The sequence below is a fragment of the Cyphomyrmex costatus genome, unplaced genomic scaffold (assembly GCF_001594065.2).
Source record: "Cyphomyrmex costatus isolate MS0001 unplaced genomic scaffold, Ccosl1.0 scaffold333, whole genome shotgun sequence".
NCBI classification, from domain to species: domain Eukaryota; kingdom Metazoa; phylum Arthropoda; class Insecta; order Hymenoptera; family Formicidae; genus Cyphomyrmex; species Cyphomyrmex costatus.
In genome coordinates this window covers 152,900-172,073 of record NW_017277482.1, presented here as the reverse complement: position 1 = coordinate 172,073, position 19,174 = coordinate 152,900, and the positions used below count along the sequence as shown (strand labels likewise).

At 33.4% G+C, this 19,174-nt stretch overlaps 4 protein-coding genes and 1 long non-coding RNA gene across 10 annotated transcripts in view; 4 read left to right on the top strand and 1 right to left on the bottom strand.

Moving 5' to 3' along the window:
• Positions 1–2,612: 2,612 nt before the first annotated feature.
• On the top strand, positions 2,613–11,022 carry AlaRS (alanine--tRNA ligase, cytoplasmic). Of its 3 annotated transcripts, XM_018542546.1 has the most exons (14): positions 2,613–2,891; positions 3,480–3,668; positions 3,745–3,890; positions 4,105–4,296; positions 4,369–4,659; positions 4,893–5,002; positions 5,080–5,354; positions 5,468–5,791; positions 5,868–6,126; positions 6,189–6,441; positions 6,628–6,886; positions 6,956–7,240; positions 7,547–7,724; positions 7,947–8,632. In XM_018542546.1, exons 1-14 carry the CDS (start codon positions 2,643–2,645, stop codon positions 8,612–8,614), a joined length of 3,678 nt encoding a protein of 1,225 aa, XP_018398048.1. In that variant the 5' UTR covers positions 2,613–2,642; the 3' UTR covers positions 8,615–8,632. The 3 variants fall into 3 exon arrangements, with proteins under 3 accessions (XP_018398048.1, XP_018398047.1, XP_018398046.1); XM_018542545.1 differs by lacking the exons at positions 2,613–2,891; positions 7,947–8,632 and adding an exon at positions 10,974–11,022 and having other exon boundaries at positions 3,574–3,668; XM_018542544.1 differs by lacking the exon at positions 2,613–2,891 and having other exon boundaries at positions 3,574–3,668; positions 8,210–8,290.
• Positions 8,681–12,959, bottom strand: LOC108776045 (mitochondrial ribosome-associated GTPase 2). Of its 3 annotated transcripts, none has more exons than XM_018542547.1 (7): positions 12,653–12,959; positions 10,452–10,682; positions 10,270–10,389; positions 9,628–9,966; positions 9,309–9,447; positions 8,980–9,212; positions 8,681–8,839 (listed from the first exon to the last, which is right to left on the bottom strand). In XM_018542547.1, exons 2-7 carry the CDS (start codon positions 10,680–10,682, stop codon positions 8,681–8,683), a joined length of 1,221 nt encoding a protein of 406 aa, XP_018398049.1. In that variant the 5' UTR covers positions 12,653–12,959. The 3 variants fall into 3 exon arrangements, with proteins under 3 accessions (XP_018398049.1, XP_018398051.1, XP_018398050.1); XM_018542549.1 differs by lacking the exon at positions 12,653–12,959 and adding an exon at positions 11,265–11,295; XM_018542548.1 differs by lacking the exon at positions 12,653–12,959 and adding an exon at positions 10,824–10,850.
• On the top strand, positions 12,929–13,397 carry LOC108776046 (uncharacterized). The gene is made up of 3 exons (XR_001940776.1): positions 12,929–13,010; positions 13,185–13,275; positions 13,377–13,397. It is a non-coding gene; the product is annotated as an uncharacterized LOC108776046 (long non-coding RNA).
• Positions 13,398–13,456: 59 nt separating this feature from the next.
• Positions 13,457–16,246, top strand: AspRS-m (aspartyl-tRNA synthetase, mitochondrial). The gene is made up of 10 exons (XM_018542551.1): positions 13,457–13,588; positions 13,697–13,954; positions 14,036–14,404; positions 14,516–14,692; positions 14,782–14,961; positions 15,048–15,152; positions 15,219–15,440; positions 15,541–15,744; positions 15,808–15,991; positions 16,060–16,246. Exons 1-10 carry the CDS (start codon positions 13,493–13,495, stop codon positions 16,218–16,220), a joined length of 1,956 nt encoding a protein of 651 aa, XP_018398053.1. The 5' UTR covers positions 13,457–13,492; the 3' UTR covers positions 16,221–16,246.
• Positions 16,247–17,890: 1,644 nt separating this feature from the next.
• LOC108776049 (leucine-rich repeat-containing protein 40) overlaps positions 17,891–19,174 on the top strand; it is a 12,552-nt gene continuing 11,268 nt past the window's right edge. For both annotated transcript variants that reach the window (XM_018542555.1, XM_018542552.1), the window contains exon 1: positions 17,891–18,814. The gene's annotated coding sequence lies outside the window, so the exon portion shown is untranslated. The remainder of the gene's footprint in view (positions 18,815–19,174) is intronic.

Genomic DNA, 19,174 nt, shown 5'->3' with positions numbered 1-19,174 from the left:
TTTAAATTCGCCCGGCCCACCGTCAAATGCAAGCGCGCGGCTGGATAGGACCGCCCTGCAAAGCGCGCCGCGCGCGTTCACGTTCGCCGTCGCTAGGCACGCGACTCATGTCTAGCGACGACTATTGCCGCTTGTTATAAACAACGCTTGTTATAAACAACGCCTAGCAACGGCGAACGCGCGCGGCGCGTTTCGCTGGGCGGTCCTATCCAGCCGCGCGTTTGCATTTGACGATGGGCCGGGCGAATTTAAATATTTTTATAAATTAATATCTCGTTAACTATTACTGCAATCACAAAATGGTACAGGACTTTTCGACTCAGTATAATCTGTTCTACCCACATATGAAATATTTGGCGGTTAATTTCAAACACCCTGTATATATATATATATATATATCGCGTATAAATTAACAATCCACCATTTTGTAGGGAATTTTCTAAGCTTTAATTTTTATCTAAGGTATTTTTTACGTATACCTTGCAGAAATTGAGATATTTACAAAAAGGTTACCGCAAATCACCTTTTTATGCCAAAAGCTAAAAAAGATAAGCATTTTATTATAGCAATTAACTATTTTGCAAAAAGAGTAAATTTTTTTAACTATCGCTTACAGGATCGCGTGTATATGTATATGTATATGTAAACTAACAGAAAAATATGGATATTAATTTTTGTATCGTCATTATACTTATGTTTGTTTATACAAAAAGTCCGATTTTTTCATAAAATCAGCACATTACGAAATTTTCCAAAGGCTGCAGCATATCGGAAATTATTTATTGGACGAGGTTCAAGAAATCTCATTTTAAAGATAATTTTATAAGCTTCCACGTAATTTCTATACATTTTTCACCTCAGACAAATCAGAAGTAACAATAACAAACAAGAGAAAACTATTTTTCACATTTAAATTCAATTTGACTAAATTTAATTAACTGACGTCACGGGAGGGGGGACAAAGAAAACGCGATTTGGAAAGTACATAGGTAAGTACATACATATACATGTAAGATATCAAGTAAAAATCTACGTGTCGGGCTATGTGGCTCCGCGGCAAGGCGGTGGCTTTGTGTTACGAACGGTACGACGAGAAGGTCCTTGGTTCGAGTCCCGGCATCGCGTTCTCGAGTGTCTGACATATTTTTCTCGGCCCAGTGTTTACATACACTAGATAAGAAAATGAAATTTTCAACTAATAATATGAGAATAATTTTGAAATTTTCAATTAATATGTTAAGAAATTTTTATTTCTCATTTAAATTAAAAACCGATATGTATTATTTATAAATGTATATAATAGAAATGTACAAAAAATAATATGTGTCATTCTGTTTTGTAATTTTCAGAATCACACATATATGAAACTATACAACAGACAATTGTCTAAGATGAGGCACGAGTAGAATCGTACTCGGAATGAAATGTTCCGAGTACTTATGCTCGTGTTAAATTAATAATAAAAAGAGGAAAGGGTTATGAGCAAATAAATTCTTTACAATAATTTAATTTCATTCTAATATATTGCGAAGAATATATCACGTAATTTTTGGCGTTTCTTCTTGGCCTCCATTACTGGACTCATCAGTAAGGCATTGCAGTGGAGGCCTACCTTATACGCCTGAGAGAGTTATTAAACGAGATTCTATATAAAGAGATATACGCGTATCAAAGCACTTGCGAGAATTTGCGAATATCGATAGACCTCTGATGGCGGGTCGACGTAGTAATATTCTTCGCAATATTTATCCATAGTTGTATTACCCCCACCCCTCCCAACTTGCGCGCCGAATAATCGTCGGTCTTGAAACGCAACTAATAATCTGAAAAATCTCACCGAATTGCGCGCCGAATAATCATCGATCTTGAAAGGCAACTCTAAATGTGGTAGGCCGAACGGACGCGCGTATTCGCCAATCTTTAAAAATTAATATCTCGTTAACTATTGCTGCAATCTCAAAATGGTACAGGACTTTTCGACTCAGTTCGGTCTACTCTACCTGCTCATGATAGGTGATTCGCTCGATTAATGACACCCTGTATATATATGGTGGCTAATATTAAATATTAGTACAGACAACGGCAGCGCTACTAAAAGAACAAGAAGGAAGATAGGAATCCAAGTGATTACGTTGAGGTATGTATTATTTATTATCATTTATCATAAGAAACCCCTGAGAGCGGCCATGGCGGCCTTTTTCCTGTAATGCTTTACACTAGCGGCACCAACGCCATTTTCGAGCTGCAGGAACTACGTACCACTAGAGCGAGCGAGACAGCGAGGCGACAGTAAGCCGCGTTGAGCCGCGTGGTGTAATGGGTGTAATGTGGGTTCGTGTGTCATCAATCGACCTGTCCACATAACTGCACAATAGATGTAAGTCCTGCAAAGATTTATCATTTTCTTTCCTGCTGTTTATGTAAATCTGAATCAGAGATCACGTAATATAATTACATAAAGCGAGTTGCATGTTTCATTTTGATTATTTCGATATTTTTTTATACATTTGCACTTCTGATGCAATCATTGCAATCTGAAGTGGCTGAGGCCATATGGCATATTATGTTGCGAAGTGTTTAACGATATATTGCTATAACTTGCAAAGTTCTAGGATATCACACTGAGCAGCACAAAGGATTTTATGTCTGATATTATCGAGATGCCATTACAACAGACTGCCAATAATCAAAACAATGATGATGGTTTATCAGTATCCGACACAATATCATGTGCTTTGAACACAAATAATAGTAATAACATGAATGCAAAGCAAATACGGCAAGCCTATATCGACTTCTTCAAGAGCAAGGGACACGAATATGTACATTCGAGCTCAACGATACCCCACGATGATCCAACTTTGCTTTTCACGAATGCTGGGATGAATCAAGTGTGTTCTGATAATTTTCACATTGAATTTATTGTTCAGTATTTTATGAACTTCAAGAAAGCTATACTAAATAGCTTTATTTCTGTGTTTTAATATATTATTAAATACCAATGTTTTTGTGAATTCTCCATTCTTTTTTTCAAGATAAAAAACGTTTGCTTTATGTCTTGATGAAGTAAACTGAAATGTTAGCCTTTAATAATGTATTATAAGACACAGAGATAACTCGCAAACTATATAACTTCTTTACTTCTTGAAGAAAAATACCCATGGAAGCCTCAAAAGTAATAACATGTACAATTTTTTTTAAATTACTTTACAAGGCCACTTTTGGAAATAGATAAAATCTTTCGCCCAAATAATGTTTATTTTGTTTAAATAAAACAGAGAAAAAAAATGATTTTATATTTTTTACTATAAGCTGGAGGTCGTAAAAAGTTCACAACATTTCAATTGTTTATGAATTATATTTTATTATCTTATAAACATGTTATTTATATATCAATAACCGTGGAGATTTGTGCAGACATTATTTAATTTATTCTTGGTATCACAACACTTGCTAATTTTATTTTAAATGTATTTCAGTTTAAGCCGATATTCTTAGGAACGGTTGATCCCAACAGCGATATGGCGAAATGGGTGCGCGTTGTTAATAGCCAAAAGTGCATCCGAGCTGGTGGCAAGCACAATGATCTGGATGACGTTGGTAAAGATGTTTATCATCATACGTTCTTTGAGATGATGGGAAATTGGTCTTTTGGTGATTATTTCAAGGTAATTAATTGTTCGTGAAGTTAATAATCTTTTTTTCAAATTTCTAACTTTAAGATTTATGTAATTTTTTTTTTAGAAAGAGATATGTACTTGGGCCTGGGAATTTTTAACAGATGTGTTGAAACTATCAGCTGATAGATTGTATGTCACATATTTTGGTGGGGATAAGAAAAACGGATTAGCACCAGACGATGAGTGCAAAAATCTCTGGCTTTCTCTTGGGTACTTAATCATTCTAGAATACAATTATTCTTAACAGTTTATATTGGTAAAGTTTTATCAATATAAATATTATTTTTAATTCTAATATTATATATGTAATATAATCTCATTTTCTTAATTCTCTTATATTTAATTCTTCTTATTGACATATTTTTGACCATATTTTAATGTTTATTGTTCAAAATTTTTAAAGTTGTAAAATATGAATCTGCAGAGTTCCTGCCTCGCATGTTTTACCAGGCAACATGAAGGATAATTTTTGGGAAATGGGCGAAACTGGACCTTGCGGACCGTGCAGTGAACTGCATTACGATCGTATTGGTGATAGAGAAGCAGCTCATCTTGTGAATATGGATGATCCCGATGTATTAGAAATTTGGAATCTTGTGTTTATTCAATACAATAGGTATTTAAAGACTAGATTATAACATGCGATCCAAAGTCTCAACAATCTTAATTATGTCAATTGTGTTTCCAGGGAGTCAGATGGTAGTCTTAAATCATTACCAAAAAAGCATATAGACTGCGGCTTGGGTTTAGAACGACTGGTATCGGTGATTCAAAATAAACGTGCTAATTATGATACAGATCTATTTATGCCTTTGTTCACCGCAATTGAGAAAGGTACAGGTGCACCTTCTTATCAAGGTAAAGTAGGAGCTGACGATGTTAATGGAATCGATATGGCATACAGAGTTCTGGCTGATCATGCTCGAACTCTTACAATTGCTTTGGCAGATGGAGGAGTGCCTGATAATACTGGCAGAGGGTAAGCGAGATTTAAACTTTGGCTATGTTCGGAAAGCACAATTGTTCAGTAAATTCACAGTAATTGTTGCCTATGATTAAAAACTTAGATAAACCTCTAAAAAAAATTAATAGCAACGAGCATTTTTTTAACCGCTGTGTTTTTCTGAATATTGTTTTTATATTTTGCCCTTTTTGCACTTTTTAATATATTATTAAATTTATCTAAATGTAATTCTCTTTATTTTGATACAGATATGTGCTAAGGAGAATTTTACGACGCGCTGTACGCTACGCAATCGAGAAATTAAACGCTAAACCAGGCTTCTTCGGAACTCTTGTAAACGTAGTAGTCGATCTTCTCGGTAAATATTTTATTGTGATAAAAGAAGTGTTTGTATTTTTTCATTATTTGCTTAAAGGTAGTCTTTTGCTGTCGCAGGTGATGTTTTTCCAGAAGTAAAAAAAGATCCGCAAAGTATTATTGAGACTATCAATGAAGAAGAAAGTCAGTTTTTGAAAACTTTATCGCGGGGTCGTAATTTATTGAACAGAACGATAGCAAAGCTGGAATCAGCTGACACTGTGCCAGGTGATGTCGCGTGGCGTTTATATGACACTTATGGTTTCCCGATAGATCTCACTCAGTTAATGACCGAAGAGAAAGGATTGAAGATTGATATGGCAGGCTATGAAGAATCTAAGAAACAAGCTCAAGTATTATATATATTTCAATGTATAATAATCTATATTAGTATATTAATTATAAGTGCTAAAACACTTATATTTTTACTTTAATGTTCTTCATTAATATTTTTTCAATTGTACAGTTAATTTCTCAAGGTAAAGCTGGTGGTGTAGATGATCAAATTAATCTGGATGTCCATGCCATCACTGAATTGCAAAATCAAGGCGTTAAACCTACGGACGATTCTCCTAAATATAATTATAAAGTAACAAACAAAACTAAATATAAAGAGTATGAATTTGCACCATGTACCGGTACTGTAATTGCACTAAGACGCGCTAAGACTTTCGTCAATGAAGTATCTTCTGGCGAAGTGGTTGGAATTTTATTGGACAGAACGAATTTTTATGCGGAGCAAGGAGGACAAATATACGATGAAGGATTTTTAGTGAAAGTCAATGATGAGGTATATAAAAATTAATTTTCGTTTTAATTTCGAAGTAACGAAGAACAAAATTATTTATAATATATTGCTTTAAAAGACTACAGAGATTCGTATAAAAAACGTTCAAGTCAGAGCTGGTTATGTGTTACACATTGGTATTGTGGGCGAAGGCAAATTAAAAAAAGGAGATAAAGTTCGTACAAATGTGGATACGGAACGTAGACGGCTCGTGATGGCTAATCACAGTGCCACGCACGTTTTGAATTATGCGCTTAGGAAGGTCTTGGGAACTGAAGCCGATCAGAAAGGATCATTGGTTACACCTGATAGACTCCGCTTTGACTTTACAAACAAAGGTACGGTTTCGAATTAAAATCAAGTTAGCACGAATCAACTATTACTGTAATTTTCTCAATAGGACCAATGACAGGACAACAGTTGAAAGAAACGGAATTGTCAGTTATTGCCATAATAAGGAAAAATGAGAAAATTTATGCTAAGGAAAGTAACTTAGCTACAGCAAAAACTATTCAGGGTTTGCGTGCAATGTTCGAGGAAACGTATCCTGATCCAGTGCGTGTTGTTAGTGTGGGCATACCGGTTGAAAACTTAGAAAAAGATCCCTTAAGTACAGCCGCTCTTGAAACCAGCGTAGAATTTTGCGGGGGAACGTAAGTGTCGCTTAAAGCATACATCTAGGTTTGTTCTTTTCATTTCTTGCACCATTCAACTTTTCCTTTTTCCTCTCTATGTTAGAAAGAAAAACAAGAAAAGGTAAACAAGAAATTTAATTGAAAAGAACTACAGACTATTTCTTATCACATTTGTTTCTTTAACGATTACGATTTGTTCCACAGACATTTGCATTACACTAGCCATATAGGTGATTTTGTAATAGCCAGTGAAGATGCTATCGCTAAAGGTATTAGACGCATAGTAGCACTCACTGGACCGGAAGCAAGAAAAGCCATAAGAACGGCGGGGAGATTTGGATCAGATATAACAATGTCTGAATGTCAATATCAGATGAATGATATGAACTCTAAGGAATATGTGAGAAAGATAGTAGAATTAACAGAGGAAATATCTCAAGCCCTTATTCCTGCATATCGGAAGGCAATTACATTTAATAAAACATTTTCAGACTATAACTTATTATAGTAATAATTTTTTTTATTATAACAGGATGACTTGCGCAATCATTTGAAAGAAATGAAGAAGTCTCTCGACGATAAAGAACGTGCAGCAAAGGCGGCTGTCGCTACCACAGTCGTACAAACTGCTCAGTCTATAATAGAGTCTAAAGTTGGATGTCAAGTCTTAGTCGAGGTGCTGGAAGCCTACAGTAATACAAAAGCTCTAGATTCAGCATTAAAGAAAATCAGGGCTATATCGCCAGAAACTAGTGCTTTGCTTATAAGTGTCGATCATGATGTCAAAAAAATATTCGCTCTCAGTTCTGTTCCTAAAGTAAGATAAAAGTAAAGTAAAAGCAGGGAATGGAAGAGTTACTTTTTCAGTTACTTTTTATAACAATGTGGTAACAATGTTGCAATTTTTTATGACTGTAATGATAACTAAACGCTTAACTAAACGCTTAAGAGGCTAAAATAATTTTAGCCTGTTAAGCGTTTAGTTAAATTATCATTACGGTCATAAAAAATTGCAATACTGTTACCACATTGTTATAAAAAGTAACTGTAAAAGTAACTCTTCCATTCCCTGAGTAAAAGTAAAAATAAAAACAGTCATACTGATAGACGAATTCATTCACAGTCTGCAATATCCAAAGGATTGAAAGCAAATGAATGGATTCAGGCAATTACATCTTTGATGCAAGGCAAAGGAGGTGGGAAATCTGAATCTGCACAAGCTTCCGGTTTGAACGTAGCTTGTTTGAATGAAATAGTAAGCAAAGCTAATGAGTTTGCCGACCAAAAACTTGGAATTATAAGTAAGTATAGAAACTTCATTGTTTAATACTATAGTACTGTAATTTTAGTGTAGATGTAATTTTACTGTAATTGTACTATACTTATAGTAGGTAGCTCAATTGAAAACTTGAAATCGAAGAGTGTAACAGTTTACTAGATATTAATATAGTAGTTTATTAATTTACTAATCTGTGTGTTTAGATTAATTTACCACAGTTATCAGCGATTATGTCTGCTTTCAGACAAGATTACTACTAACAATACTTGTAAAACTTCAGAAACTTTTCGATTACTTAACACGGGATCTTCATTAAAATTAGTACTTTATGGGAACATTGGAAGCATTAAATGCTATTTAGCACAAATAATCTCACAGTATAGTGGCAAGCATTTGACTATTAAGCAAGTTGATAATAAAATACATTTTAGTGATATAATGTTAGAAACAACAAATGTAACGTTACACGACAGCAATGCCATTGCATTCTTTTTATCAAATTCGCAGCTACGGCGTGATGACGATTTGTTTGCATGCAGTCAAGTTTTGCAATGGATGAGTTATGTACAAAACCACATTTTACCAATGGTTAGTGGCTGGGTACTTTCTTCACTTAAGGTTTATGTATCAGGAAATACGAGAATGAATGTAAAAACCTCAAAAGTGGATCTTTTTTACGCTCTAAGAAGACTGGATAACATACTGCATACAAAGACATATTTGATAGACGAAAGGATCACTCTTGCAGATATATCCGTTTTTACCGCATTGCTGCCTTTATACGAACATGTATTTAATCCACGTTACAGAGAACAATATGTGAATGTGACCAAATGGTTTTCGACGATCCTAAATCAGCCACAAGTAAAATGTGTAGTGAAAAATTTTACATTTTGTATGGAAGCTACGTGATTTTAACGCCATTGCAATAAGAACTCTTATTTTATATACATTTTTATTAGATTTATTGTGTAAAAGTTACATCAAAAGTTCAGTGTCTTCTTCTGATGTATGAACTTTAAGATTATCATACAATATTCTAATCTCGTTTAATAAAGTGGAAATGTTAGTTCCTATCTTGGCAGAGATAGGAATTATCGGTAGATCTGTATGTTTTTTGAGTAATTGGAAATTAACCTGAAATAAATTACATTGCAAAGTCTATCAATTTTGAGATCTTTATTTTGATTACTGTTGCCACTTAAATTAATACGTAAAAATATTAAAATAGTAGTAAAACTAATAAACTCAAAGAATTCAAAATTTTAATTGCTTACCTCAGCATCTGGCAAATCAATTTTGTTTGCAACAATAATGTGGGGCCTGTCATTCAATCTTTCATTAAATTGACTAATTTCATACTTCAAAGTTTTCAAAACTTCCCATGGTTCGTTCTGTGTTACGTCTAAAATAAATACTAAAACAGCGCAACGTTCCACATGCTTGAGAAAAGTTATGCCAAGCCCTTTATTCTTATGCGAATCTTCTATGAGACCAGGCATGTCAGCAACTAAAATAAATAAGTAAATTACGAAAGTAGATTAAATGCACAAGAAAATTTACGCTATTTCTATGCTGTACGATACAAATTTATTATAAAAATTACCTGCAATTTGTTCATAATCATCGTACTGAATTATGCCTATGTGAGGTTTTAAAGTGGTAAAAGGATATGCCGCTATTTTTGGCCTAGCCCTGGATATCGCTCTTAAAAGTGTACTTTTACCAGCATTTGGCAGACCAATCTGATAATTTGATAAACATGAAACAAACATATATTTTATTCTTAAATTTATACAATAAAAATGTGTGATTTCTAATTTAACTTATTTATACAAATAAGTATATAATTTTGGAAATTAATGACGGAATTTTTTAAAACGCTAATGAGAAATCAATTTAGCGGTAACTAAAAGAATACTTACTAATCCAATGTGGGCCATACTCCTTACTTCCAACACATATTGCAAGTTTTCCCCAATTGCGCCGTATTCGCATATTTCAGGCGTCTGTTGAGTGTCTGACTTGAAAAAGGCATTTCCATGGCCGCCGGCACCACCTCTCGCGGCAATAAACATCATTCCTTCTTTATTCAAGTCGGCTAATATTTTACCCTCTACATCGCGCACGATCGTGCCAACGGGAACTTTTACTACATTATGTTCTGCATTTTTACCGAAACAATCCTTGGTATAGCCTTTTTCTCCATCCTCAGCTTTAATCACTGAATGTATGTGGCTAAGATCCTTTATATTTAATGTCACCTGCATAATAAAACTGTGTACTTTGTATTCTGTACAAATTGATGTTAATAATGTTACACATAAATGTAACATAAATAGACGTTTCTCAGCAAGAGACATACATGAGACAATGGATGCTTTCCATTTAACAACGCAAGTCGACCCATATAATACAGCGAATTATTTCATTTTTGTTTAATATTGACAAACAAGAATGTAATGATTCATTGGGTATAAATCTGTGTTTCTTAGATGCTGGAAAGCATCTATTAATCGATCTTATGTTTTATTTCTTGTAATTTGCTTTAGTCGTAATAATCTTACTTCAAATATTACATGACCACCATGTCCTCCGTCACCACCATCCGGACCAGCTCGATCATTGACCCACAATCGTAAGAATGATATCTGCCCATCGCCACCGTTTCCACCGATTGTTCTCACCTAACGAAAAACGATCATATAATTAGGAACTGGTGATGTTTCGTGAAACATCATATTCTTACCGATTTTATATCAACAAAATTTTGTAGAGTGTCATTCTTTGATTTGGGTTTTGTGCTGCGTAAAGGTTTAGCTATAAATTCCTGTTTATGAACGCATGCGGTAGTAGATAACGCTCTAAGCCTACTTGAAACTTCACTTCTGATTCTGTTCTCTTTCAATATAGTTTCACAGCCTTGTCTTTGAATTATGCCGCATGTGACGATACTTCTCAAATGACGAAGACGATGCATCTGAAAGGGATCGCAAAAAATATGAATCTCACATAAAACAAAATATTAATATGATATTAATAATAAGACAAATCAATATATGTACCATTTTAATAAAGATCTAGATTTATTTCTTAATATATACAAAATAATTCTAGTTACGTGCTCATCTTGAGACGGTGACTTTAAATTTATCTTCTACAAAATTTGCGATTACATTTTGATGTAATTCAATAACTCTTCTCCTATATAATGGCATATAATATGATTTATAATTTATCCTGTACGTTCTCTTTATCTTTTCGTCAACAGGAGAGTGATAACAATTAATCAAATCTACATTGTCAATAATAGATCCTGCATAATTATACAGCGACTGATAAAATTCAGCTATATTGAAATTTCGATCAGTAGACAAAGTTAAATCAAATGTAAAACTACATGGATAAATACATTTGACATCTAATTTATCTTGAATATTTTTTATTATGTCCTTCCACGTAATATTATCCACAGTATATTTAGAAATGTGTATCTTATTGATAGGTGCGATATTGTGCATCATAGGTAGCTCGCCCTTCATAAAAAAATGTGTTAACGAACCAGTCGTGTGAAATTGCTTATCTAAACTACGATAGCCCGTTACAATATAATCTTGGAAAGATTGCCACAAAAACGGTTCTACTCTCGTTAATATAAAATTTCCATGTGCAGCCATTTCTACAATTTTCCAGGAATCGTCCCAACGTCTCCTAGGCTTATCCATAGGCGTTCCACCTTGACCATTGCATAGTGTTACTAATATTTGACCGTTTTCTTTTATTATTCTTTCAGAAGATACAAAAAAGTCTTTCAGTAAGTCCCTATTTCTTTCTATTCTCATTTTACCACCAGTGTGGGGAAAATTAAAAATAATCTTGTCGAACAGTCGCGACTCTAACAAGGAACATTCCTCCAATTTCGTAGCATCCACATCAAATAATACACAGATACCTGAAAAGAAAAGCATAGATTTGTTTCTTCATAACAGATTGGCGATTTCGATATTGTGAATAATATTCATACAGGTATCTACTATAATTTACTGACCATTGTTTCGAAGATAATCTACATTTCTTTCTGCAGCTTCTTGATTAATGTCAGATTCGTAGCAGGTAGCAATAAGTTCTATGTTCAAATTTTGTCGCGACAATGCTGCAGAGAATGAGAAGTTGCCTTCTCCTACGAGTAGTACAGAGTCATTTTTATTAAAAATTGACATTATCATCCTTGTTACTGAAAACAATCACATATACAAATAGTATTAGATAAATGCTTTTCTTTTCAGATACAATCTGTGCAAAAATTCTAACAGATATCTTTTTACAAAACTCTCATTTTTACAAAACAAATTAACAAATTATTAACAAAAATAAATTTTTTTTTTAATTACTAATGCTTGATGTTTCTTAAAATTATTATTAATTATTAATATACAATCTTTTTAGGAAAACAATTTTCAGAAAAAATAGTATATTTCTCAAAATTAATAATTTTGAAAAAAATTAAGAATTAATATATAATTTTGAAAAATACTTATCTATTTTTTCTTAAAAAATTTTTTATCTAAAAAGATTTGTAATTATTAAAATATATTATCTTAATAATAAGAGCAAAGATAAATTATTTAAATGTATAAAAAGTATTTATACAGAGAAATTTATTATAACTTAAGATTTTAAATCTAGTTTTGCAAAGCCCTTTGTTTATATTACTGTTAATAAATTGCTAATTAATCTTATTTTCTCCAAACAAAGCTTTTTTTTTATAAAAATCATTCCTAAATTCTTTTTACATTTACTGTAGATTTACATCTACAGTTATATATTTTATCAAAAATTTATTACGGATGGGTTAGGTTGAGTATCAATATTTATAGGTTAAGAAAATAGATTAGGAAGCCATGCAATTTTTCGTAACTTTGCAATTAAAATTCGGCAAGTTTGACTAACCTTCTATTTTAATATTATCTTCTCACATCAAAATACATAACCGAGCCTATCACAAATGTATTTTTGTACCGTATTTGTTTGTAAAAAAATGTCAACGTAAATTCGCCACAAACGTCGCACATGAACAATCGTACTTATGTGTGTCAATTCAATAGGAGTGTGTGTGTCCAGCGTCCACTGTCCGGCAATCACCGACAATAAGATAAAGAAAATGTCCATTAATGTTGATTGATGTCGCGTTGCGAATAATGCAATGCTCAATAATACATGCGTGAATTTATAAATAATAGTACTCGATATAATTCGCACGAATGATCGAAATGAAAAACTTGTAATCGGACGTAACGTTGAGTGTTTGGTTAGTATGAAGAATTCGTCAGACTTCAGTAGAATCAGCTGATAATCGGTTAATGCATGTGTTCAAAATAATAAAATACTTTCTTATATAATCGTTAGGAGACAATTATTATATATATTGTATGATATTTAAAATAATTATTATATTTACTATATATCTTGATTTGTAAGGCAGAGAGAGAGAGAGAAAGAGAGAGATGATGCTTTTTTTAGCCAGATTGTACAAAAACATTTAATTTCGTCATTGACTCCAAGGAAGACTAAAAGTGAATAATTATATAATTATATAATTATTATATAATTATTATTTTATATATTTGATATATAAAAATATAGCAGATTTCTAATAAAAATTTGTAAACAATAGGTGAGAAGAATACAAGAGGACGATAATGATTTTGTAAACAATTGCATATGAAAGAAAATATACTAAAAAGTTGATTAGTTTAAAAAACAAAAACTTCATTAATATAACAGTATAAAATGTTTGCCAGTAGTAGAATTGTGCTTAGCCGCACAAATGTCATCGTGACAAGATACTACATATGGCAGTTGATAAATAATCTACCTAACGTAAATGTAAGTTTCTAAACATTTTATATAATAATGTTTGTTTTGATATTAGAATCTGAAGCAATGATCTATATTTACACGATATTTAAAATATGTTTATGAATTTTGTTTTAGTTTCTGCTAAAGGATCAATCTGCAATTTCAAAGGCCTGCGTGCACAATTTAGTTATTAACAGATCAGTGCCATTGATAAAGGAACCAGTGTCACCAGTCAATAGATATGTCCAGAGGACTCACACATGTGGCGAACTGACACTAAAGAACGTTGGAGAGGAAGTGAGATTGAGCGGTTGGCTGGAATTCCAGAGAATGAAGAAATTTATAACATTACGTGATTCATATGGATCAACGCAGTTACTTATACCTGAAGATGTATGTAGATAGTTATTATATGTATATTGATATTTAGTAGCTGTGTCACATAAAACATTGAAAAGTTTCTAATGGTTTCAGAGAAAGGATTTGGTAGAAACTATACAGAACTTGTCTTTCGAAACTGTCTTGAGCGTAATAGGCAAAGTCTTGCCAAGACCTGAAGATAAGCAGAACAAGAAAATGAAAACGGGCGATATAGAGGTGTATATTGAGTCCTTGGAGGTTCTAAATGTAGCATCGCATAATCTGCCAGTATTTATGAGAGAATACAATAAAGCCAAAGAGGACCAGCAGATGAAATACAGATATCTGTCACTAAGATATCCTGAACTGCAAAAGAATTTAAGGATGCGTTCCTCCCTCATAATGAGGATGAGAGAATTCTTGATTCACGAATGTAGTTTTGTGGACATTGAGACACCAACGTTATTTAAAAGTACACCAGGGGTACACCTTTTAATATCTAGTTTGTTGTAAATCTATGTCAAATATACAAAATTAAATTATTATGTAATATTAAAATTAAAAAATCAAAACATTAATTTTCTTTATGTTCAGGGTGCACTAGAATTTATAGTACCTACAAGACAACCAGGCAACTTCTATTCACTAGTGCAAAGTCCTCAACAATTTAAACAGCTTCTTATGATAGGTGGCTTTGATAGATACTTTCAAATCGCTCGATGTTATCGAGACGAGAGTACTAGGTATGACAGGCAGCCAGAGTTTACGCAGGTAATTATACGTTGTTTTTACATATAAGTAATATATTTTATCATCAGTAACACAGTTATATTATCAGTGTTATATCAATTATATTATAGCTAGACATTGAAATGTCATTTGTTGACCGGGACGGAGTGATGAGCTTAATCGAAAATTTGTTAATGTATTCATGGCCAAAGGAATTGGGTTCCATAAAAGTGCCTTTTAAACTTATGACGTATAAAGACGCAATGGAATTGTATGGTACTGACAAACCAGATTTAAGAATATCGTATCAAGTAAAAAAAACTAATTTATACAATCTTTTCTTTTTTTATCTCATGGAATAAACATAATATTATTTAAATGCAAAATTGTTTTCCAGATACAAGACCTTACACATATGTTTGATTATTCAGAATTAAAAGAGACTGTGAAGCTGGAAGATAATAAACAAAAAGTATATGCTTTAGTTTTTCCAAAGAAGTCGGTAGGTATTTATTTTAACTTATTTCGATTTGTGTGTTCCAATGTTAATGTACTTTTTATATTGTAGAAGTACTTAACAAAATCTATCAAAAATGAACTCTCTAAGATTCGTAACGATTATTTTGGTATTACAAAGCTAGTTCAATTAAAAATTGAAAACAATTCGTGGAGTACACAGTTAGATAAGCTAAAATTGAAATCAGGAATTATAGCGGAAGACATATCACGATATTGCAAGTTACAGGAAGGGGATGTAGTATTGCTGGCAATTGGATATCGAATGGATGCAGTGAGTATAGAGTCTAGAATTCTTTTTTTTCTCCTTTAATAATCAATTTTTTTCTTCATCTGCAACTATAATAATTACTATATATATATATTTTTTTTAGTTGAAACTCTTAGGAAAGCTACGTACCGAATTTACAAATATACTAGAAGCCAAAGGCGAACAAATACGTTCGTCCGAGACTGAACTTGTATGGATCACGGACTTTCCGTTGTTCACATTCGAAGAAACATTAGAATCGTCGCACCATCCATTTACGCAACCTCATCCAGACGACATGGAATATCTTACAACTGATCCTTTAAAGGTCAGCAAGATTCAAGTGGATTAATTAATTTTGTCATATTTTTTACATATCTTTCTTCCATAGGTGAGAGGCTTACATTATGATTTAGTGATGAATGGATCGGAAATAGCGGGAGGTTCCATTCGAATCCACGATGCGAATTTACAAAAGCAAATATTGGGAATGTTAAACATAGACGAAACAAAATTGTCGCACATGCTCGAGGCCTTGACATACGGAGCCCCACCTCATGGTGGAATAGCTATAGGTATTACATTTTCACATAATAAATTTACATCTGCGAATTAAAGACAAAAACATTATTTCTTGTTCAAGGACTGGATCGTCTCGTTTGCGTACTTTGTAACAAAAAAAGTATAAAGAACGTCATAGCTTTTCCGAAAACAATGGAAGGACGAGATTTAATGTCTGGAGCGCCAGACGTTATTTCAGATGAGTTGAAGACATTGTACCACATACAAACAGTAAATAAATAAAATTCCTTTTTTAGTATACTATAAAATAGAATTGACATTGTATACTTTGTTCATATTCATGTATAATATGAAAAGACAATTCCTTGCAAGTTATATAAAAAGATATAATTATTTATAAAATCAACTGTGGCAGTTTTGAGGTACTCTTATCTGTAACATTTTATCAAATGTTAAGTCGTTATTCAAGCTTTAAATAGTTATCGAAAGCATACAATCACGTCACGAACAGATTAAATGAAGGGACAAAAAATAGATGTACAAAAAAAGTGTTTTATTTTTTTTTTCTGAATAAACTCGTGCGTTCAATCGAAATGTTTTTACAGAAAAATAAAAAATACAATCCAGCCTGCATACTAAACTATTGACATTCATTTTCAAGAAGGATCTAAAGTTCCTTCTTTCTTTGTACACTTCTTGAGAGCCTCTCTCCTGACAAGTGAACATTTCAATCTAACAAATTTTTTTCTTAACAAATACGTTGATATGTCGTGACTACCAACTGTCGGCGGACGAAAATTTACATCGCTTTTTATTCACATATATATCCATTTTGAAACAGTCCACAGAGTGAATTGGTACGATTACATATTAATTAACAAAACATCATTAAATGGCGATGAAATATCTGTTCAGTTTGCGATGCGTCAAATTTGTCAAAATTGTTAAAACAATCCCTTAATAAGGATAAGTATCTGTTCGATCAATCCTCTTGCGATTTTTGTAACACAAAATGATACAACTATACATCCCGTAAATTAATTTCACGTACTAATTTTTTTTTTTTCTGGAACAGTATAGAAGACGATTTCGAAGACGAGCATCACATTTTTCTTATGCCGTTACTGTTGCACATGCAACATTACAACTAAATGCCGAATCAAGCCAGGATGACAAATTTCCATAATTTCAGCAAATCCCGTAGAGCAAATCCAATCAAAAGAAACGCTGTTCTTCTCGACTTGGCGTGTGCTTTCAGCAAACAGACACACATTATATAGTTCCGCGGATCATCCGAATCGCTTCAATTACAACGCGATGCGATCTATATTGTCATACGTTTCTAGTACCCTAAAACGCATGCAGCTTACAGTAATCTGCACGAAGCCCTGCCCGATACTGATCACGATGATGAAATTCTCCGAGAGATCAACAGCGAGCGTGGGCCGTTCCTATTCTCGTCCTATTTAAGTCTGTTCTTCTTAGTTGAACTTCTTATACAGTTGATTTTACCTCTTTCTTCTTTTCACATTGGAGAAAATAAAAGAGAAAAGATGAACGGCGCAAATAGTTCAGCTAAAAGGACAGACGACTGTTATTAAAAGCAATTCGCACGAAGTCTCAACGTAGGAACTTAGAAGAATCGCAAGATCTATCGCCGAACGTTTCTTCCATTACAACGTACGTCTTTTTTGTGAACGTAAGACGAGCGTTCACAGAAGTGAATGTAAGAATCATTAACATTTTTCTCACAAAACGCACATTAACTTAAGCTAAACAGCACTCTAAATTTGAGTCTTGCTTGCTTCACTTGTATATATATGTATATATAGAAATATATATAATATATATATACACATAACATATATATATATATATGGTTTAATCTAGATATACATATATATACGTATACACAAATATATCTTAGATTAAATCCAAACTCTAAATCCCTATGTTAAATAACCGTATGAACCAACGAGTGTATTCGGGGAGGAACGTAATCACATTTACAGATTTTCTAAGCCCGCTAATATTCGCCAGATCTCGCGTGGCGACATTACGTATCTCGCGTAGTGTCTCGTCTTCGCGTCACACGTCGCAAATTTTTTCGGTAGAAAAACGCTGTCAATTGTAACGGTGGCTTGTAAGAACAAGCGTTGGCTTCAGTGAACGGACACGTACACATGGATGTTCCACGATTCTTCACGTACGACGTGAGTTTTCTTCGTAATCTTCTCGGTAATCCTGTACGAGACATGAGTACTTAAGTCGACCGTATTTTTTTTTTTTTTTTTTTTTTTTTTTTTTTTTAAATAAAGGAGCGTTCGAGAGACGATGAATTCGATCTATAGAACTGTCTACTTCTGTTTTCTTCCTCCTGTCCGTAAAGTCGAACTTGCCAGGATATTATATATTACGATCTATTGTGTGCGCGTTTGTGTTTTTTTTTTTTCCGCTCTTGAGCGCGATTACTGGTTCGCCGATCGAGCAGGGGCTTCGAACGGGCGGTTTAATCTATTACACTTAAAGTAGGAGTAGTAATAATAATAGCAGCAGTATAGTCGTAAATAACAGTACAGTCGATCGCTCGGTTTTAAGGGGCTCTCAAAATTCTCGACGTCGAACGAGATTGAAGGCGCGGGCCCGTGGGCGTCGGGCGCTCGCTCGGTTGGTTGGCAGTATGTACGCGTGTTAAATTGCATTTAATTCTAAATACGTAGATCGTTTTTCGTAATATTCGAGGCGATTCGATTGACCTTCAACCCTCGTGCCGCGCAGTGTCTGTGCATACATTAAAAGAAAAGGAAAAAAACAAGAAAAAAAAAAAAAAGAACCGCAAGAAGAGACGAAGAGATAAAATGACGCGGAATCCTGAGGTAATGTTACATAAGTAGTGTCTCTCACTCCTTGAAGAATAATTATAATAATATGAATAATAATTAAGCGTATATATCGTAACTATCGTGACGTGTAATCGCAAATTACAATTTCAGCGTGAGGTCTTAATGTGCAATGTAACGTTAACTCGGGCGTTCGCGCGGGCCTAACAAACGCCTAACACTTTAAATTATAAAAATACAATAAATATTTATAATCTAAAGCGCCTCTCTTTTGTATGCGCCGCTCACATATCCTACGGAGAATTAAAAAAAAAAAAGAAACTTGGTGATGCTTATTCATAAGAGAAATAGGTTCTGCATTCGCGCGCGGTGATCTCGTCGGCGTGAACGATCTCG